The sequence below is a fragment of the Myotis yumanensis genome, unplaced genomic scaffold (genome assembly GCF_028538775.1).
Source record: "Myotis yumanensis isolate MYYU_CA2020_CCGP unplaced genomic scaffold, mMyoYum1.0.hap1 SCAF_2, whole genome shotgun sequence".
Classification (NCBI taxonomy): Eukaryota; Metazoa; Chordata; class Mammalia; order Chiroptera; family Vespertilionidae; genus Myotis; species Myotis yumanensis.
In genome coordinates, this window is record NW_027223753.1 from 216740091 (window position 1) to 216762034 (window position 21944).

Genomic DNA, 21944 nt, shown 5'->3' on the forward strand with positions numbered 1-21944 from the left:
GTGTGGCTCAGTGGACAGAGCATCGGCCTGCAGACTGAAGGGTCCTGGGTTCAATCAGATCAAGAGCACATGCCCAGGTTGTGGGCTTAATCCCCAGTAGGAGGCGTGCAGGAGGCAGCCGATCCATGATTCCCTCTCATCACTGATGTTTCTCTCTCTCCCTCTCCCTTCCTCTCTGAAATCAATAAAAATATATTTAAAAAAGAAGCTGTGATGAGCCCCCAGCAGCCACAAGCCATCCCTTTCCTACAGACTCGTGATTCCCACCATCAGACTCATCCCCCAGCGCCCTCCGCCCACACTGCTTCTCTCCCAGGGACGCCCTGCGAGCACAGACCAGCCTGCACGACTCGGCTCCCAGGGATCAGCTTGATGCCTCGTCGCACTTGGACGCAAAGTGCTGCTGCCCGTCACCCCCAACCCCTACCCGCCTCCCCCCCCCCCCCGCCCACTCCCCGCCCCCGGCTTCAGGAACGGACCCGCCACCGGCCCCTCAGTTTCACGCGGACACACGAGGCTGTCGCCATGACGCACTCGGAGAGGAGCGCAGGTTGGGAGACCAGTTTGGAGTTTCAGGCCAGACATGACGGGCAGCTACAGACAAGGGGAACTCTGGGGTCATTTCCTGGGAAAGGCCTAGTGCGAGTCCACAAACTCCCCTTGGACGGCACTGGGGCGCGTTCATGGCCCCTTCCTTTTTTCAGCGTGGCTGGCTGTCGGTGGCTGCGTGTTATTTTTATTTGGACGATGGCTGTGGGGACGGCCGTGGTGACTGATGTTGTGAGACACAATGTAAACCAGCCGGGGCAGCGCACTGTCAGCCGAAAAGCCGATCGTCCGCAACGACTTCTCATCAGAGAGTGACGGCTCCCATGGACAACACACTCGGAATTCAAACTGAGGCGCCGCGTGGACGCACAGGGCGCAGGGTGGGTGAGCTGCGGGGGCAGGGCGGGGGGGCGCCACTCCGCGTCTCCCCACGTTTCCACTTATTTCCCAGAGAGAGCGGCAGGCGTGCCTCCTGGGGCAGCGCCCTCACGGCCCTCCGCCCTCCATGGAGCTCAGGGCGACCCACGTGGGCCCCTCCAGCCCTCACGCGCCATCTAACAGACTGGACAAGTGGGACAAGGTGTTCCGTCCAACGAGCTTTATTTAGCGTCAGCTGTGTCCGGGGCACGATTGAAATGTGGCCGTTTTCTCTTATTTTTTGTGAATCCTCACCTGAGTGCATTTTCCCATTGATTTTCAGGGAGAAGGGAGAGGGAAAGACAGAGAGAAACATCGATGTGAGAGAAACACACTGATTGGTTACCTCCTGCTCCTGCCCTGACCAGGGCCCAGGCCGGGGAGGAGCCTGCAACCGAGGTACATGCCCTTGACCGGAATCGAACCCAGGACCCTTCAGTCCCAGGCGATGCTCCATCCATGGAGCCACACCGGCCAGGGCCAATGGGGCCTTTTTCAAATGAAAACAAAGCAGTGCAGCTGATAGAGACAGAGACCCGGCGTCTGGCAGGGAGATGCTGGCGTCCCGGACGCACACTGCGCCGACCTCCGTCCGGCCTGGCGCCCGGCTGCTCCCCTTGGTCAGGATGCAGCTTAAACCTGACTGTCACCCAGCGTCTCTCCTTTCTCCACGGCCTCTCTTGTCCGGCTTCTGGGGGCCTGTGACTGCCGACTCCCTACGTGGAAGGTTGCTCTCAGGGCACCAGGCCCCTTGCCCATCGTGTCCAACCAGCTGCGGGGCTGCAGGAGCGCGCCGACGGGAGGCGGCCGGGCACGCGGCGGACAGTTCAGGCTGCTGAGTGACGGTGCAGGGCCTGAGCCCGGGCCCCTCTTCCTGCCCCGTGACCCCCCGAGGCCTCCGTCCAGGCAGGGTCCCCTGAAGCTCGCCCGTTGTGCCGTGTTCATCACTGGCTGCTCCTCGTTTCGGATCCACATTCTCTGTCAAAGCCAATGGAACCGGTACGTTGTAGAATCCAGTTTTTCCCACTTCAGAACGATGGTAGAATAGATAAGCTGCGTATTGCATAACCCCCAGGCGTATCTAGAAGCAACACCCGAATCAAACACACGGTTTCTTTCCGAGGTGCGCCATGAGGGCACCACGCCAAGAAGGAGAAGGAAGAATATGCCATTGTCATTAGTTTGATTCCAGCTAAAGAGGCTGGATCATGTCGCCTTTCACTGCCCAATTCGTTCTAGAAAAAGTGGCTGATTTTCAGAGCTTTTGGCCTTGGAGACAGTGGAGCCTGCACTGGGACCGACGGGGCCCCGTGTGGTCAGGGCCCCGTCCGTCTGTCCGTCTGTCTCACCTGTCGCCTCTTCTCCCCGACCTCAGGGCTCGCTTTCTGACACAAGACCCTTCGCCAGCTGACGCCTCTGCTCCGGCGTTGAGCAGAGCCGACACCACCTGGTATCGTTTGAAGATACACTGAGGACACGGAGAGACCAGGTGTGGAATAACTGGGCGGCAGGGGGGGGGGGGGGGGGGGGCGTGGACCATAACAGAACCGGCATAAGGTACTTAGGGAATTAATCCCGAGTTTGAAAGGCAACAGAGACTTTTAGAAAAACATAAATGCGTGGAAAATAGCATGGAGATTGTCAACACTCCCGTCTTGGGAGGCGCCCTGGGGCCTCCTGGAGAACAGAGGCTACAGAGCTGAGTTACAGGGGCAGGGAAACGAGGGGGGGCCCTGGTGCATTCGGAGAAAACAGGGGCTGAGCGTCGACCTATGAACCGGGAGGTCACGGTTCCATTCTGGTCAAGGGCACGGGCCCGGGCTGCAGGCTCCGTCCCCTGTGGGCGTGCAGGAGGCAGCCGATCCATGATTCTCTCTCATCATTAATGTTTATATCTCCCTCTCCCTCTCCCTTCCTCTCTGACATCAATAAAAATATATGTAAAAAACACACCGCGATGTGCTGATGCGAGAGGGAAGGTGGGGTGAGGACGAGGGAGGTCACAGGTCTCCCCAGGGACCCTGCGTTCAGACCTGCGTGGCCGGCGGACGCAGCGGAGGGAGCGGATGAGCAGAAGGAAGTCTGGCTGGAGATGCTCTGAGGCGGGTGGGCCGCTGCTGGGGTTCCGGTCCCGTGAAATGTCCGCGGGTCCGAGCATCAAGCATCAAGTGTGGGGACGGGACCAGGTCGACGCTACTTAGGGTCACACCACCACCCGCCTCCCAACTTGCCCAGAATGATCTGTGGAGCAACAACCGTCTGACTGACTGATCTCAGCTGAGAACTCAGTGTTTCGTCAGAAAGAACGAACTCACGCCCTCCCCTTGGAGGCGAGGCCGGAGAGAGGCCGCTCAGTGGGTCCAGACCAGCAAGTCAACCATGTGGCCACACCTGTGACCCCGTCAAGCTGAGGTCTTTAATCACGAGAGATTTCTTTTTTTAAAAAAAATAAGATTTTTAAATTGATTTTTCTTTAGAGAGAGAGGAACAGAGAGGGAGAGAGGGAGGGAGGGAAACATCGATGTGAGAGTGAAACATTTATCAGCTGCCTCCTGCACACACACACACCCCCCCCCCCCCCCCCCCCACTGGGGGTCAAGCCCGAATCCTGGGCGCGTGGCCCGACCGGGAATGGAACTGGCAACCTTCCTGTGTGCACGGACGATGCTCAGCCCACCAAGTGCCCGGCCGGCCAGGAGGCTCCCTCATGGAGGAGGATGGGCCCGGGTTTATTGCCGATAAACTTACCTGACGGGCGAGCTTGGTTACGCGTCCCTGCGCTGGTCCGCAGAACGATTTAAAACAAACGTTACAAAGGCACAGACTTCTGTGCAGGAAGCACAGAGGCCACCACAGGGAGGGAACTCCCCAAGGGATGTGGCTGGAAAGCGAGGAAAAGCTTAATTATCTTAATTGCCCCACGAAGGCCACCCATTCAGGGTGGAGAAAACAGCGTGTCCTTGTGGCAGGAAACACTGGGGAGAGTTTAATTGTGGGGCAGGGGCGAGGGGGGGGAAGGGGTGCCAGTGGCATCACAGACATGGGCGGGGCACCTGCAGCTGCGAATCGGAGGCTCTGGGCTTTTTGGGGTGTGATGGGAAGAGGATGGGAAGTCCCACCAGGAGCGGGAGGGGCCGCCCTTCCTTTCAGATGCTCGGGCGGGAAGAGAGAGAAAAGCCGGGGAGACTGGGGAAGGAGCCAGGCCATGTGGAACCTTCGGGTCCCACCAGGAGGGTCCCCATCAGACCCGCTGAGCCCATGTGACTTGGGGACCTTTTTAATTGTCAGAGTGTGTGTGTGTGTGTGTGTGAGCAATAGTTCCATTTCTTTAAAACAATTTCTTACTGATTTCAGAGAGGAAGGGAGAGGGAGAGAGAGATAGAAACATCAATCATGGACCGGCTGCCTCCTGCACGCCCCACACTGGGGATCGAGCCCGCAACCTGAGCCTGTGCCCTGACCGGGAACCGAACCGTGACCTCCTGGTTCATAGGTCAAAGCTTAACCACTGAGCCAGGTCGGCTGTGCCAAAAGTTCAAGTTCACAGACAGAAGTTCCACACCCGAGTGAGAACTCCAGGTGAATGGTAAGCAGCCGGGTGCCCGGGTCTGGAATTTAACTGGAAGTGTGAGCTGGGAACACACATTCGAACGCACAGACGGTGGGTCATGTGTTAAGCCAGGAAGGGAGGAGCCTCCCGTGGAAAAACGTGATTTCTGGGAGGCGAGGATCTCCCCGCACACTCCTCGGGGTCTTGCGGCCCAACTAGCAACAATGCTGACACGAGACAGAACAGGATCAACACAGTTCAACCGCGTGTCCGGGTCCGACATGACGACGCTGCCGACACGGTGAACCAGCCAGCTTTTCATACCTTTCGACGGAGAAATAATACATCTGTGGTGGACGAAACTCACGGACTCCCTGACGAACTGAACATAAACGAGGGTCACCCCAACCACGCCCACGGCGTCCCGCAGCCTCGAGCCACTGGACCGTGGCCAGGGCGTGTCAGACCGTGTGACACAGAGAGCAGCGCGGTGACTGGAAGGTGACGCAGCGAGATGGTGAGCAAGTGGCAGTACAACCTCCAGAGCACCCCGTCCTTCCAGGTGGAGGGAGCTACGCCGTCCTGGGGGCGACCGTGTGTCTAAAGCCGAAAACGGGGTCGTCACAGTGGCCGTGAGGGAGCTGCTGGGGTAGGGGAGGGACGGGTCAGGGTCCAGGACGGCTTCGCGCCGGGTGAGTGGGGGACAGGCACCAGGGTCCCTTCCCGCACGGAGCCAGTGGTGGTCACGTTGGGCGAGATATTATTTAATCATGAAAGAGATTTATGCTCACTTGCTATTTTACGAATGGGAACTTCAAAATCTAAAGAAGATGTCCCCATGCATACATTTCTTTAGATGGTGTGAGGATGAAGGTTGATGACGTGACGCATTCCTTCATTCCACAAGGAACCTGCAGCGCCCGCTGTGGGCCAGGCAGGGGTCAAAGAAGACCAAGCCCGAGAGGGTGACCCTGAGGCACGGCCATGTTCCAGCTATTTCCACACACGTGACTTTTCTGTGTTCAAAGAGCTGAAGTCTTAGTCTGCATGAACCATATCAAAAGGTCCCTTCCAATTGCTCCAAGGTGTGTGTGTGCATGTCTGTGTGTGCCTGTGTGCACATACCTGTGCATGTGCATGTATGTGTATCTGTGCATGTGTGTGTGCCTGAGCATGTATATGCAGGTGCGTGTCTGTGAGTGCCTGTGTGTATAAATGTGTGTGCATGTGCATACCTGTGTATGTGTGCATGTGTTTGTGCATGTGAGTGCCTGTGTGTATGTGTGTGCATGTGAGTGCCTGTGTGTGTTCATGTGTGTGTGCCTGTAAGTGCCTGTGTGTGTGTGTATGTGTGTGTGTGCGTCATGTGCCTGTAGGTGTATGTGTGCATGTGTGTGTGCCTGAGTGTGTGCCTATAAGTGCCTGTGTGTGTGTGTGTATGTGAGTGCCTGTGTGTGTGTTCATGTGTGTGTGCATGTGTGTGTGCCTGTAAGTGCCTGTGTGTGTGTGTCATGTGCCTGTAGGTGTATGTGTGCATGTGTGTGTGCCTGAGTGTGTGCCTATAAGTGCCTGTGTGTGTGTGTGCATGTGAGTGCCTGTGTGTATGTGTGTGTGTGTGTGTCATGTGCCTGTAGGTGTATGTGTGCATGTGCGTGTGCATGTGTGTGTGCCTGTGTGTATGTGTGTGCATGTGAGTGCCTGTGTGTATGTGTGTGCGTGTGCGTCATGTGCCTGTAGGTGTATGTGTGCATGTGCCTGTGTGTCACCCAGATGGAGAGCTGATGAGACTCTGAAACCCTCCTGGCAGGCAGGCAGAGCTGGGGGGTGGGGGTGAACACCTGCCAGGTGTGAGGCTGTGAGGCTGGCTTTGGGCAGGAGAAGGGTTTGCAGGCGTGAGCAATGCATCTGGTAGAATTCTGTAAGCGAAGCAACGCAGACAGACAATTCCAATGGTGCCGGGTAAGCAGATGCTCTAAGACTCAGAAAACGCAGTCATCTCTGAAGCAAATAGAAAAGATCAAATGACATGAAGAGAGCCCTGGTTTCCAGTTTCTAAAAACCCTTCAAGCAGAAGTCGGGTGTGACACGGGGGGAAGACGCCTCTGACTCCAGGACGCGTCTCTGTGCGGCTGGGTTTCTATGGCGACGAGGATCCGGTTCCACTGGATCTGCAGGCAGGTTGAGCTGAGAGCCACTCAGGGGGTGAGAGGAATCGGCCAGCAGGGCTGGCAAAGGGGACGCCCGGAGAGAGTGCAGGTGCCTGCACAGGCCGTCACCTCGCCCAGGGTGCATCCCCAGGGTGCAGCTGTGTCAGCAGTGATCCCGGGGCAGCCTAAGCCTTTTCCCGGAATCCTGGGGGTGGGGGGCAGGCCTGGCCTCGGATGACTCCCTAAATGGAGGACAAACAGAAGAGCTGGCAACGTCTCCGTGCGACTCTGAATATGAAAACACAACTAAAGGCCCGAGAAGCCATTCCTTCTGCGGCTGCATTGGGGGGGGAGATGGGGGTTCCTAAGGGAGGGGACTCCGCCGCCGGCACATCACGTCGTATGCGATGACCCACGGGAAGGCCTCTCTCACCGGCACTCGGTGCTCAGTGGCTCTGAGGGCGGGAAGGACACGCTTCTCCGCCAGCAGCGCATAGTGTGGCCGCGGCCCTGGAGCCGGACACGCCGGGCCCTGGCCTGGCGGAAAGGCCCATCTCAGACGGCGGCTGAGGAACTAAATGCGGCCACAGCCTCCCGGGCTTACCCGTGACCGCTCCACAGAACATACATGACCCGGGAGGAGGGGAATCTTTTTAAAATCCTGATTTCTGGGCCTCACCCTCCGGAAATTCTGTTTCTTTGTTATGGGGTGAGGCCACAACATGAGTAACAAAGAAACAGAATTTCCGGAGGATGAGGCCCAGAAATCAGGATTTTAAAAAGATTCCCAGGTGATTCTCATGCGCAGCCAAGGTTGAGAACCACTGCTGTACAGAGAGAGAAGCGGAGAGGCGGCTACAAGCAAATAACGAGACAGCAGTTAGGCCCTGAGTGTGTTCAGCTACAATTACAGCCCAGGGTTATGAGCGACTTTCGTGACGAGACTCGCACAGCACAGCAGGGGGAGGGGGGGAAGCAGGGGGAGGGCACAGCAGGGGGAGGGCACAGCAGGGGGAGGGCACAGCAGGGAGGAGGGCACAGCAGGGGGAGGGCACAGCAGGGGGAGGGCACAGCAGGGGGAGGGCACAGCACGGGGAGGAGGGCACAGCAGGGGGAGGGCACAGCACGGGGAGGGCACAGCAGGGGGCGTCTCTGTCTGGCCCAGGAGGGACATCTGAGCAGCATCCCTCGCGCTGTCCCTCACTGACCTCCTCTCCTGTCGTCTCTGTCACCAGGCCCCTCAGTGGCTGCTCTGGGACCCTCTCCTCCCGCTCCCTTGGGGACCCCTTTAGCCCCCAGGCTCCTCCTGTGGCTCCCACCCCAGCAACCTGGGCTACAGCCCTGCCCTCTGCACCTCCAGGCCCTGCCCACAGGGCCCCTCTCACCCCACTGTGGCCCCAGAACCCTCTTGCTCTGCGGTTCCTGCAGGACCCGCCCTGGGCTCTGGGCTGTGGGCCCGGCAGCAGCTCCCTGGGCTGTGGGTCCCCTGGCGCCAGGCCCCTGGGTGACGGGGTCTGTGGGTTCCCTCCCCTGAGCTATGGGTCCGGGTTCTGCCGCCCCAACGGCTTGGCCTCCAGCGGCTGCTGATCATCCTGTCACAGCCCAGCCTGCGGCTCTGGCTTCTACTCCCCATCAACTTGTTAAGGTCCCTCCTCATCCGTAACCTCACCATCCTCCTCCTCGAAGTCAGAGTCAGCGCTTGCCCGGCCGGCGTGATAAGAAATAAAAGTCCTCGCATGTTAGCAGCACAGACGGCAGAGCTCCAGTTCTGTTTCCACCCCCCTCCCCCCCTACTTCTCTACTTAAAATTGAGCATCAACTTATGAGCCAGGAGGTGAGGGTTCGATTCCCGGTCAGGGCACAGGCCCGGGTTGGGGGTGTGATCCCCTGTTGGGGTGTGATCCCCTGTTGAGGTGGGATCCCCTGTTGGGGTGCACATGGAGGCAACCGATCGATGTTTCTCTCTCTCTCCTCTCCCTTCTTCTTTCTCTAAAATTAATAAAACTATCTTTAGGTGAGATTTTAAAAAATTATTTAAAAGTTGCTGTTTGTAATATTTAATTTGAAGTGTTACCGTCTGAGCAGCACTTGTGTTTGTTTACCTTTGTCTGTCCTCACTGCAAACAGGGGAGCCTCGTCCAACAGGGGCCAGCGTGCGGTGAACGCCCAACAAAAGTCAATAAATAAACGAGGAAACTAGGGTCCCTGGGTCCCTGATGCCTGTGACAACCCCAGGCCCCTCTTGGGGGGGGGAGCCCAGTTCAGATGAGCTCGCGTCACCCCTGCCCTCCACCTGCTGGTCGTCATCATGAACAGTGACGGAGCGCCACCGCGGGCCTGTGGTCACGCTGCCGCGCCCACGGAGGACTGGAGAGCCCCAGAGCTGGATCCCCCAGGACGGGGAGTCACCGCCGAACGCCCCTCACAGGCAGGTCAGAGGAGGTGCCTCCAGGGACGGAGCAGAAGGCGGTGTGACCACAACCCCCCCGGCTCCACCCCCAGGACGTGGGGGGCGCAGGGGGGTGGGGGGCGCAGGGCGAGGATGCGGCTGCAGCGCTCAGCGGGCCCAGGGCCTGCGCTTCACCCTTTTCTCTATTATTCACCCTCCAGGGCTGCACAGACGCTGCACGACCCTCTCCTTCCCTTGCCGTTTTCTGCTGCGGCCGTTTGAATTCACGTCTGACATCATTGAATCGCAAATAACCAAGAAGCAGAATTACTTAGAGGTAGTTCCCGGGACACATGGTATCACCTGTGAGTGAACCCTTTCATCACCGTTTTCTAAGAGAGTCTGTTTGTTGCTGGACACAGGCGCAGCGGCCACGGCCACGTCCGTGTCCCACACGCAGGTCGTGGCTGTGGTCGGGGTGCCGCGGTTCTGAGGACCCGACCCTGAGGGGTGCTTTCTGGGTGCAGCTCCGTGTCCGAGAGGGGCCGTGTGGCCCTGACTCAGTTTACAGAAGGTCCCATCGGCGGCTCCCCTCTACACCGTCTTCCCGGACGGACGCAGGGGCTCTTGGCCAAGGGACACGTGTGTAGGTTCTTTATTCCCAGAGCGACTCTCACATCCTACAGGCCCGTCCCTGCACGTGGTGGACACGTCAGCATCCGTGGCAACAGAGCCCACCCACTGGGTCTCTGGTCTGTCCTGTGACGTGTCATCAGTGACCTTCATAGAGATTAGACGACCCTAATGAGGGTGCGGGTTTCACGCAGGAGGCAGAGCTGACAGATGAGTTTAATGTCCTCTGAACGCCAAGGGACTGAGACACCCGGAGAGGCAGGGACAGGTCCCAAGTCACAGGGAAGGAACAGAGGCCGCGGGCTGGACACCAGGCTCCCCCGCTCTCCGCCCGCCATCCCCCAAGGCTCTGCCCTGTACCTATGTGATGGCTTCCTGGAGGGGAAGGGTAACAGGTGTAAGTTAGCTCAGGTCCTTTGGCGTAAGTTTGGTTGTTGAGACAAAACTAAGGCGAGGAGAGAAGGAACACCTTGTGGGAGAACTGGGCCGAATCCTGTTACTTCAGGGAGACTCTAGTTTTTAATTTTTTACACCTCAATACAGCTGAGCAAGTGAGTCCAAGACCAGAATAGCCACTAATCACACATCAAAGCAACAGAAACTCTTCAGCCTTATCACCGCCAGGGGCCAAGCTCCTGGGAGATGGAGACAGGCCGACTGGACCTTGAACAGGGATGGAAACACCAGCCACCCTTAGGAGAATGGGACGTGCAGCAGATTCCACGGCAGCAGGTACCACGGCAGCAGGTGCCACGGCAGCAGGTACCACGGCAGCAGGTACGACGAGAAAAGACGCTGCTCATGTTGCCCTGCAGCTCTAGGTCAGCCCCAGGGAGGCTGCACGTGATCCTGCACCCGATCAGAGATAGTTGCTGCTTCTGTGTATTCGTCGCTCAGTGTGTGGCTGGCAATCTTTTAGGTAATTCTGGAGGCTGGGAGCACGAATTCATGCACAGGTGGGGTCTGGCCGGCCCGCCCTAATCGGGGCCCATCAGGCTGGGCTGGTGGGGGGAGGGGCCACGGGTGGTTGGCAGGCTGGCCCCACCCCTGATTGGGGTGTTGGGGGCTGATTGGGGGCAGGACCAGCTCATGGGAGGGGGCCTATCGGGGCCTGGATCAGGCTGGTCGGCTGCCGCAGTGCAAGTCATAGCCACGGGTCGTTCAGCAATTCTGGTCGTTCAGCTGTTCCGGTCGCCGGGCTTTTATATATATAGACTAGAGGCCTGGTGCACGAAATCCGTGCACTGGGGATGGGTGGGGGCCCCTCAGCCCAGCATGTGCCCTCTCAGAGTCCGGGACCCCTCCCTTGTTACTGCCCACCTGCTTGCTGCTTCCTACCGCTTGGCTTGCTGCTCCTTAGTTCTGCCACAAAGGCCTTGGGTCTGCTGGGTGCCGGGCCTGCGGGTTTGTGTCTCTGATACCCCCAGCAGCCCCAGCACCAAGGTGGCGGGCCTTGGGGCTGCTGGGTACAGGCCCCCCGTTGCGTGTTTGTGTCTTCTATCAGGCCCCCAGCAGCCCCAGCAGCCCCAGCACCACCTAAATAACTTAAGGGAAACTTTATTTAGTCTTCTTTTAAAAGCAATCTAGTTTAAAAAGGAGTTGCAGTTAAGACAGAACAAAGAACATGGTACCTAAGAGTGAGATAGACTGACAGAGGAGAGGCTGGGCACTGGTCAGGGGCTTACATGCCAACTGTTCTCCACCTGGGAAATGATGTAAAATCGGTTTCTTTAGTTTTCTGCTTAATGGTCTTCTCCAGCACTGAGGTCAGAGGAGCCGCCTTCCAGCCCATAGGCTGCTTCTCAGAGTCGAAATTTTCGCCATAGGCCTCTGCCTAGGACAGGACCTCTGCACCCCCAGGGTGCATAAACACACAGGGCTTCCATCAGGCTCCGCTGATCCCGGGGCGGGAGGCCTCTCAGCTCCGCTGATCCCGGGGCCGGGAGGCCTCTCGGCTCCGCTGATTCCGGCCTGGCTGCCGGCCGCCATCTTGGCTGACAGTTAATTTGCATATACTCACTGATTAGCCAATGAAAAGGGTAGCGGTCGTACGCCAATTACCATGTTTCTCTTTTATTAGTGTAGATAGACTGAGGCCCGGTGCATGAAATTCGTGCACTGGGGGGGTGGGGGCCCCTCAGCCCAGCCTGCCCCCTCTCAGAGTCTGGGAGCCCTCAGTGGATGTCCTACTGATGGCTTAGGCCTGCTCCCCATGGGGAGCGGGCCTAAGCCACAGTCTGGCAGCAGAGGCTCAGAGCAGGCGCACCGTGTGTGCGTGTGTGTGTGTGTGTGTGTCCACTGTGAGCCTGTCCCCAGCCGCACCGCGGAGGCTCGGAGCAGGCGCACCGTGTGTGTGTGTGTGTGTGTGTGTGTGTCCACTGTGAGCCTGCCCCCAGCCACACCGTGGAGGCTTGGAGCAGGCGCCCCTCTGTGTTGATCTCTCAGGCTCCTGGCTGCACCTGTGTGTTGTTCTCTCCTTTGAGCGGTGGCCAGGGCGGATGGGAAGCTTGGCTTCCTCTATCACTGGGGGCAACCCAAGCCTCCAGCTCCGTGGATGCTTGGCTTCTCCGCTGCAGCCAAGCCTCTTCAGTCTTCAGTCTTCACTCCGGCCGGAGCCTTCAGTCTTCGCTCCGTGCCTGCATATGCAAATTAACCGCCATCTTTGTTGGGTTAATTTGCACACTCATCTGATTGGCTGGTGGGTGTAGCGGAGTGACACCAATTTGCATGTTTCTCTTTTATTAGTGTGGATAACCTCCCCTTTAATCAGCAAAACAGTCTCATGAGACCCACAATCTTACTGTTTTCATTTTAAAAATTAAGAAGCAAAGGCACAGACATTTAAGGGAATATTTAAGGTCACAGTTTGTGTTTGTAGAACTTGGTTTAAAACCCTTATATTTAATTGCTTGTTTATGATCATGCACTGGTTCTATGTCCTTGCAGGTAAATCTGCAGCAAATGCTGATAGTCCACCCCCTGGTGGCTCAGAGGCGTCACTGCAGCTGTAATCACCTCAAGACCCCGAGAGACAGGGACTGGTCAACCTTTTGGTAGCGAAGTGCCCGCCGCCCTAAGCAACCCCATTCCATTCCCACCCATTTCCCAGGAGCGGCAGGAGGCGGCCGGCTTCCTGCCCATTGCTCCAGCGCCTGCAACACCAACACTCAGCTCTCAGGAGTTTCACGAGAACGGCTGCCAGGTGACCAGTGGTCCAGCCCACGCCGTTCCCGACCCTAAGCCCGGTAACTCCCTCCATAAACCCAGCCCAGCCAGAACCCGCAGTTACTCATCGTCACCATCGTGGCTGAGACACCTATTAACCCCCCACTCAGCGAGACAGAATGTGCCATTAACGCCTCGCCCCAAAGAGCCAGGGACTCAGGGGCGGCCTCGTCCCGAACCCAGGCCTGGCCCGCTGGGTGGCATTTGGGGACTTGGAGCGGTGGGTACGCGCTAATGCTCTGCTCGCTGCGAGGTTCATGGACGGCTGTGGCTGGAGAGCGTGTGTGGGAGCCGCCCGGGGAGTGTCCGCCTCCGCCACCCCGGGTTTCTCAGCAGCTCCCCGAGCGGCGGCCAGAAGCGCTGCCCTCATGCCCAGTAAAAGCTCTTCGGACGACGCCCACGGCCAGGCAGCCTTTATTAAGATCACTGACTCGGCCTGCGCCATGCTCACACGTGGCTGAACCTACTTTATTCTTATTTCACGAGGCGCCGAGAGGGAGGCGTGGAGATTGACGTGTTTTCCCTGAGTGCGGCGTCCCGGGCGGTGGGTGGGGGTGGGGGGCCCGGGTGTCAGTGCTGCGGAGCGGATGCAACCATAACGTGAGGCATCTGTACTCGGCGCTCGAGGCACGAGCCTTTACCAGCACGTCACGGGGCTGTGACGGAGCGCCAGCCGGGCCTGTGCGCCGTGCGGGGACACGGGCTGTGACGGAGCGCCAGCCGGGCCTGTGCGCCGTGCGGGGACACGGGCTGTGACGGAGCGCCAGCCGGGCCTGTGCGCCGTGCGGGGACACGGGCTGTGACGGAGCGCCAGCCGGGCCTGTGCGCCGTGCGGGGACACGGGCTGTGACGGAGCGCCAGCCGGGCCTGTGCGCCGTGCGGGGACACGGGCTGTGACGGAGCGCCAGCCGGGCCTGTGCGCCGTGCGGGGACACGGGCTGTGACGGAGCGCCAGCCGGGCCTGTGCGCCGTGCGGGGACACGGGGGTGAGGAGCGCCAGCCGGGCCTGTGCGCCGTGCGGGGACACGGGGGTGAGGAGCGCCAGCCGGGCCTGTGCGCCGTGCGGGGACACGGGGGTGAGGAGGACACACGCCTCTGTGGAGCGCACAGTGTGGCGGCAACGGCCCAACGAGGAAGTGAAACCCCACAGGCTCAGATCAGTTCCACGGAGGAAAGACTGGGGCCCTGGGAGTGGGGTCTCTTTTCAGGGTGTCAGGGTGATAGCTCTGAGGCCAGGACACACACAGGAGGCGGGAGCTGTGGACGGGGATGGGGGGTAGGCGGGGAGGGGAGCTGAGGGAGGAGGCGGACAGACAGACGGCCACCTGCAGGGTCTGCGGAAGGAAAGGCCGTCCCAGCTCTGAGAGCGGGGTCCAGGCCTGCCAGTGCACTGGGCGGGGAAAGGACGAGATGGACTCAGGAGAGCAGGGAGCAGCCGGGCCTGGCAGGCTGTGCAGGTGGGAACGGGCCTGTTCTGAGGTCAGTGAGAAGCCACTTCATACTTTGAGGCACGAGAGTGGGAAGCAGCAGTGGAAGCCTCTGTGCAGAGATCAGTCCAAACGTGAAGGAGGATGAAGCGGGTTAAGGTCAGGGTCAGGGTCAGGGTCAGGGTTAGGGTCAGGGTTAGGGTTGTGGTTAGGGTCAGGGTTGGGTCAGGGTCAGGGTTGGGTCAGGGTTAGGGTTAGGGTCAGGGTCAGGGTCAGGGTTAGGGTTAGGGTTAGGGTTAGGGTCAGGGTTAGGGTTAGGGTCAGGGTCAGGGTTAGGTTAGGGTCAGGGCTAGGGTTGTGGTTAGGGTCAGGGTCAGGGTTCGTGTGGTAACTTTCCTGTTGAGGGCGTAATGAGGTGTTTCATCACACAGGAGACGCACTATACACAGCTTCTTAGCCCCAAGTTACTCAGATATAACCTCTGAATTATGTAACATCCCCCTGCGACCACATACCACGGATCATTCTGTAAGGACTGTCCACGGCTCTCGCATACTTTTGGTTTCCTTCGTGCTAAGCAGGGAGACTATGGTGTTCCCCTCAGGGCGCCTGCTCCCCACGCAGGGCTGAGGCTGAGCGCAGCCGCTGTTGGTGGTGCTGTGGACAAGGTGCCGGCCCGTCCTGCGCCGTGAGGAGGGAGCTCTGCTTTGTGTCACCCGTCACGTGATCAACGTGGGAGCCACCATCGCCCTGCGACCAACAACCAGACACTGAACAAACGAAAACAAGCAGGTCTGGAGGGGCGTGGCTCAGGTCGCCCTCAGCCTTGGGGGGCAGTGATGGAGGTGATGCAAGTAACGGACTGCCTGGTGCCAACACCTCAGAATGAGGAGCGGTCAGCGGCCATTCACCCTCCGACGGGGAGGTCACCTCAGAATGAGGAGCGGTCAGCGGCCATTCACCCTCCGACGGGGAGGTCACCTCAGAATGAGGAGCGGTCAGCGGCCATTCACCCTCCGACGGGGAGGTCACCTCAGAATGAGGAGCGGTCAGCGGCCATTCACCCTCCGACGGGGAGGTCAGGACACGCTTTAGAAGGAACCCGGCCTCCGCACGAGGTGGGGACAGCGGTGGAGGGAGGGCCGGTGCTCCCCGCAGGGCCGCGTGTGTTCTTGGGGGACGGCAGGAAGGAGTTTCACGGCCGCTCTTCTCTCACAGTCCGAGCCCCTGGGCAGAGGGTGGGCTCCACGGGGGTGATTTCTGGCTAAAAGTCTCTGGATGGTGTGACCCTGTTTTGCTAAGGGGGCGTCTCTCCGAGCTCCAACGCTGTGTTAATGTTCGCTCGGCTGTCCCACACCGTGTCGCATGGCCCACTCCCGGTCCGCAGAGCCGCAGACGGGGGAGAGCCGCAGCGACGGGGAGAGCAGGGTGGCTGGTGCCGCCGGCACTGACGGTGGACAAACCTGTCCGGTGAGTCCGCGGGGACGCGAGCCCTGTCAAGGTGCTAATGGACCAGCCCTTTCTTACTCACACCACCGCCCTGCAAACCGCACCCAGGGCCATGAGCTGCCCTCACGAGCGGCGAGGAGGTGGGGCGAGTCCAGCAGAGGCACCGCCCAGGGTCCGTGTATATAACCTCCGAGGGCAGAGCTTCCCCGCAGATCAGCATGGTCGGTTCCGGTCCCGGTCCCGGTCCGCACGGCCCACTCCAGCCCAGGGCTTCGCCACCATGGCCCTGAGCCACCGCCCTGCGCTGAGGCGCGTCTACATGGCGCCCCCTCTCGCTGCCATCGGACACGACCCGCGTCCCGTGAGCCTGGACGGCGGGCTGGTTCTGCCCAGCAGCTGGCACGGCAGGACCTGGCTCTTGGACCCCGTGGGTGAGGCCCGGGGTGGACCCGGCAGCGGCCGAGTGCCCGACCGCCCACGGGAGCCGAGCCCAGAGGCCAGCGTTGTGCCCAAGGCCCGCCTCCCCGGAGCTGCCCAGGCGACTGGCACCCACGCCGGCTCCTGCGAGAGGCCCAGGGGCCCGTCGGGGCGCGTCTCAGCCGAGTCCACGTGCACGTCTGAGCCTCGCTCGGCAGGAGAGAGCCGGCCCCCGCGCTCTGCCGTCCAGGGCTGTCCACCTGGGGTGACCATGCGCTGGCCCCCCAAGACGGATGTGCCCGAGGTTCCCCAGACTCTGGGCCATGAGTCCAGCCAGGGCCACACTCAGAGCCCCGACTCCAGGCCCTGCAGACCTCTCGTCTTGGCCACGCGGGGGCCACCGCTTCCGGGACCTTCTGCTGGTGCGTGTGAGCCGACCTGCTGTGTGACGGGGGGCTGGCAGCCGCCCGGGAAGTGAGGGCGGGCGGCGCGGAGGGAGAACACACTCCGGCGGGTGGATCGGCTCCTGGGGCCTCGGGAGGTTTTCTCTCTGAAACAGACGAGGTACACGGGCTGGAAGTGGTGAGCGTGCCTCCCACAGGTTCCGATTAACTGGGTTTTCGGGGGGAAGAGAGGGGTTTTCTGCTGCTGAGCTGGGATGGGAAACTGTGTTAATTACTTTAGTCACTGAGGGTCGGAGGTCAAAGTTCAACCAGAGACTAACATGAGCGCGTGCCAAGTCACCATCACACTGGCTGCTGCTCATTATCTACGCACACACTTAGCACTGAGTCACTAATAAAATAAAATAATAATATAATATAACATAACGTAGTATAGTATAATATAATATAATAAACACACTGTAATGTAAATATAGTGCAACTAATGTCAGGAACCCACATGTCCCTGGAGTTGAGACCCGTCGCCCACCCAGTCCTGTGACCCTCGGGGTCGGCGCTGCAGGAGCCGCCGTGCCGGTGACACGGCAGGACCACACCGACGTCCGCGTGCGCGCGCTGTCCTCCCCCGTGTTCTCTGCTGCGGCTCACGCTCTGCTGGTTCACGGTGGGACTGACCCCCTCCTGGACACGGCAGCGAATTGTGAGTTCACAGCCGTGGACTCGGTAGCCCCAAGGCCGCCAGGGCTCTTTGAGCACGAGGAGCGGAGAGCAGCATGGACAGCGCCTCTCGCCCCTCGGCTTCCTCGCCTCACTATTTCGGAGGCGGTTTTGAGCTGGGAAATGTTCTTTGTATCAAACACATTGGATTCGTGTAAAGTTACAGATTCACCGTCAGGCTGTTATCTTCAGTCAGCGCTTCGGTGGGTTTACAATATCGGGGTGTGTTTTCTCACGAGACGACAATAGTCTAACTATTTGGAGGGGAGAAGGCATGTGCCCTTACCCCCGTTTGCATGTACGAACGAGAATCCGAGACCGTGTTGAAGATGGGCACACGCCACTAGGAAGACCCCAGAGCACGAGTGACGTGTGTGAGGCTGGACTGGCTGAGCGGCTGTGGCCGGCCCGCATAGGGGCCCTCACGCTCCAGGCGACCCAAGGTCCTGGACTCTGCCCTCAGGCTTCCTGGCTCCGAGCCTTGGCCGTGCTCGGTGGAGCTGCTTGAACCCTGACTGTGTGACCACCTGCAAGTCTCCCAGCCCCGTCTGTCCACCGGGGCCGCCCCACGTCACAACCTGACGACACAGAGCCTGCTCCCTGCTCTCCATCTCGGGGCCTCGGCCTGATCCCCGGAAGCTGGTTTGCTTCCTGCAGTGACCGATGCAGCCGCCGGAGCGTGGGTCTGGAGAGGGTCGTGGCGGGGGGGGCGTGGGGGTGGACGCCAGGCAGAGCTCGGCCCCGGCTGCAGGTGGCCGGCCAGGCTGTCGGAGACAACAGCCGCCCCCTGGACCCCAGCTCTGCCCTGGACGACCCCGTCAGCCGGGCTGGGCTTTGTCCTGAAAGGCGTCCACTCCCAGGTCAGCGGCCCCACACCCTCAGGAGGCCGAGTGCGGTCTGAGGGCCTAGACCAGTGATGGCGAACCTATGACACGCGTGTCAGAGGTGACACGCGAACTCATTTTTTTGGTTGATTTTTCTTTGTTAAATGGCATTTAAATATATAAAATAAATATCAAAAATATAAGTCTTTGTTTTACTCTGGTTGCAAATATCAAAACATTTCTATCTGTGACACGGCACCAGAGTTAAGTTAGGGTTTTTCAAAACGCTGACACGCCGAGCTCAGAAGGTTCGCCGTCACTGGCCTAGATATTCGTGGCGAAGACGGACCGGCCGCTTTGCACGGTTCTCCGGTGCTCCCTCGTTTTTATCGGCTACATTCTCACGGAATCGTGCTGATTCCTCATCCCGAGAGACCTCCCTGGAGCCTCGCTCCGCAGCTGAGCAGGGAAACCTGCAACTGGAGCAAGCGGCCGACTCGCACCCGGAGCCGCTGCCGGCACGCAGTCCCCTGAGGAGGTCGTTCAACGTGCTCCCTGCGCCAGCACCACACGCTTTAACCGCCCCGTGTGTGCAGTCGCAGGCCGCGCCCAGCACATAGGAAACCTCTATCGGATCCGAAGGCTTCCCTCCGCTCACAGCCGCCAGACACGCTCCTCGTCTGCAGGGGACGCGACCACCTTTCCGCGAAGGTCGGACCTGGTTTCTCTGAGGCGAGGTTCCTGGGATGAGGGGGAGACTGTGCGCCCCTTGTTTTAGGGTCGGGGGTGCTTGTCTGTGGCTGAGAGCAGCCTGTTCCCTGACATCTAAACAGCCAGCCGTGTTTAGCACTGTGGGTTCTTTGTGGTTTTTTTTGTGTTTTTTAGAAAAGTTTATTGGTTTTTAGAGAGAGAGGAAGGGAGAAGAGAGAAACATGCACGTGAGAGAGAACCATTGACGGGCTGCCCCCTGCACGCCCCCTCCCAGGGATCGAGCCCACAACCCGGGCCTGAGCCCTGACCGGGGATCGAACCAGGAACCTTTCAGTGCCCAGGCCGCCACCCACCCATGGAGCCACCTGCCAGGGCCAGCCCCACGTGGGTCAGAATGGGGTCTGCACTGGATGGCAATGCTCATTATTAGAAGCTTCTAGAAGCCACAGCACAGAGGGGAGGAGCCCGACCTGTGGGTGCTCTGCCTGGAGCCTCCCTGGGGTCACCTTCACTCATTAAGGACCCAGCCCCGGCCCGGCTGCCGCTCCCCCCGAAGCCTCTGCCTCTGGTCTATTGACTCACGGGGCCTGGGAAGTGTCTCTGCTTCGCCAGGAGGGCCGGCCAGCTCTGGACGGAGCGCCAGCTGTCATCCAGCGCCTGTCCCAGCCCCTGACCCCTGACCCCCTACCCCTCTCTGCCCAAACCTGCCACACCCAGGTCCCTGCTCCTCCCCCTGCATTCCTCCTGCCCAGCAGCTGCGCTCAGAGCCCTGGGCTGTGGGGACAGAGGCTGCTGGTGCACAGCTCACCCCTGGGGCCCCTCCCGCCTCCCCGCCCGGTCCTAGCGGCTGCTGCCCCCTCGTGGCCGGCCTTGCTTCTCAACAAGAGAGCGACCGACACAACAGCTGTTATTTTTCTTAATTTTCACCCGAGGATATTTTCCCGTTGATTTTTAGAGAGAGAGGTAGAGAGAGGGAGAGAGAGAGGGAAGCATCGATGTGAGAGAAGCACTGTGATTGGCTGCCTCCTGCATGCGCCCTGACCAGGGCCCGGGCCAGGAGGACTGAGGTACATGCCCTTGACCAGAATCGAACCCGGGACCCTTCTGTCCGCAGGCTGACGCTCTGTCCACTGAGCCAAACCCATAGGGTCAGCTTTTCTTTTTTTAAAATTTATCCTTATTGTTGAAAGTATCACAGATTCCCCTTGTCTCCCTCACTGACCCTCCACCCGCACCCCCAGGCCTTCATCACACGACTGTCTGGGGCCATGGCCACCCACAAATGCATTTTAGTGCCACGACTTTTGCCTCCGAGTTCCAGACCTTTAGACCTTGAGGTGTTTGGAGGAGCCCCTCCTCGCTGTCAATTTCTAACAAAGGACCTCGATTTTCCTCCCTGGCCGCGCTGGGAGAGGCGGCCAGTCTCGCAGAGACCAGCCTGTGGCCGTGCTGTTTGAAGGAAGAGTCTAGCTCAGTGATGGCGAACCTGTGACACACGTGTCAGAGGTGACACGCGAACTCATTTTTTTGGTTGATTTTTCTTTGTTAAATGGCATTTAAATATATAAAATAAATATCAAAAATACAAGTCTTTGTTTTACTATGGTTGCAAAGATCAAAAAATTTCTATATGTGACACGGCACCAGAGTTAAGTTAGGGTTTTTCAAAATGCTGACACGCCGAGCTCAGAAGGTTCGCCATCGCTGGACTAGCTCGCCATCCGTCGCTCTTCTCTCCAGACGTGCGGCTGTCCCTTCACTAAGCCGGGTTCCCATTCGCTCCCTTTTTCTCTCGTTTTCATGGCCTTTACGCCTTTGAGATGTGTTCACTGGGGCTTCAAATTGTTTCTTTATCTTCCAATCACTGTGATGAATCTCCACTAGCGACTCCCGTACAAGTGTGTGCATTTGTCACAGTTACTTTGAGATCATTACGATTATTGTGTCTATGCTGAGATTTCTGTTTCATTTCGCCATTGAGGGTGGACATTGGCATGGAAAGCAGGGGATTCATCCCAGGGGACCCCTAAGAGCAGAGCCTAAAATACTGGTGAGGAGAGAAACTCGATTCCAAAGCAGATGGAGGACACAGAGGGGCAAAGCCGCTAAGACGTGAGGTTGGGCAAAGCCGTCGTGGATACAAGCCCGTGAGCACGTCTGTAAAGTGAAACACCAACAAGTCGCACTTCACCAAAATGTGAAACATCGGCTCCTCCGAAAGGCACTCTGGCAGGAGCAGAAGGCCAGCCGCGGGCCGGGAGAAACGCTCGCGGATCCTGCGTCTGATGACGAGGTTGTGTTTAGATGCTGGTCAAGAACTAAAGTCAACAGCAAGGAAACAAGCAACCAAGTCGAACAGGAGCAACGCGCGGAGCAGGTTCTCGCTGAAGATGACGTTCGGGTGGGAGATGAGCATGAGCGCCGCCCGCCACACCGACCAGCCAAAGAGAGCCCCCGCCAAGCGCTGCCCGGGACAGACGACCACGACCGGCGTTTCTGAAAGTCCGACCACACGTCGGCACGAGCTGTGCGGAGGTGAGCACTGGCGCCGCCGGCGAGAACACGCACGGTGCAGTCGCTCGGGGAAATAACCTGACGTTTCCTGGAAACACACGCTGGCCTCTCCCAGGATCGACGCACTCACCTCACTCTTCGGCCTTGACCCACGAGAAATGAAGACGCGTGTCCATCGCACCCTGGCACACGGGTGCCCGTGGTGTCTGTGTGTGTGCCGCTTCCAAAAAAACTGCACACAACCCAGAGCCCATCAACACATGAACAAGCAAATCCTGGTGTCCGTGTAGTGGAACGTTACCGGCAATACAGTGAACTACTGACGAGTGCTGCCCGCCGGGCGAGTCTACACGTACGTATAGCGAGTGGGAGGAAGGAAAGCCAGTGGACGCTGTGTGGCGTCATTTAGTCAAAGAAAACGTAAGGACAAGATCAGAAGTGGAAGAAGGACCAGAGGCTGCTCAGAGTGGAGAGGGGAGAGGAGGGGAGGGGGAGGGGAAGGGAGAGAGGAGAGGAGGGGAGGGGGGTGGGGTGGGGGGAGAAGGATGGAGGGAGAAACTGCCGGGGGCCG

General features: G+C 59.1%; 1 protein-coding gene across 1 annotated transcript; it reads left to right on the forward strand.

Moving 5' to 3' along the window:
* The first annotated feature begins 16066 nt into the window (after positions 1 to 16066).
* Positions 16067 to 16681, forward strand: KRTAP27-1 (keratin associated protein 27-1). The gene has a single exon (XM_070403703.1). The coding sequence runs from the start codon at positions 16067 to 16069 to the stop codon at positions 16679 to 16681; it is 615 nt and encodes a 204-aa protein (XP_070259804.1).
* The last annotated feature ends 5263 nt before the right edge of the window (positions 16682 to 21944 follow it).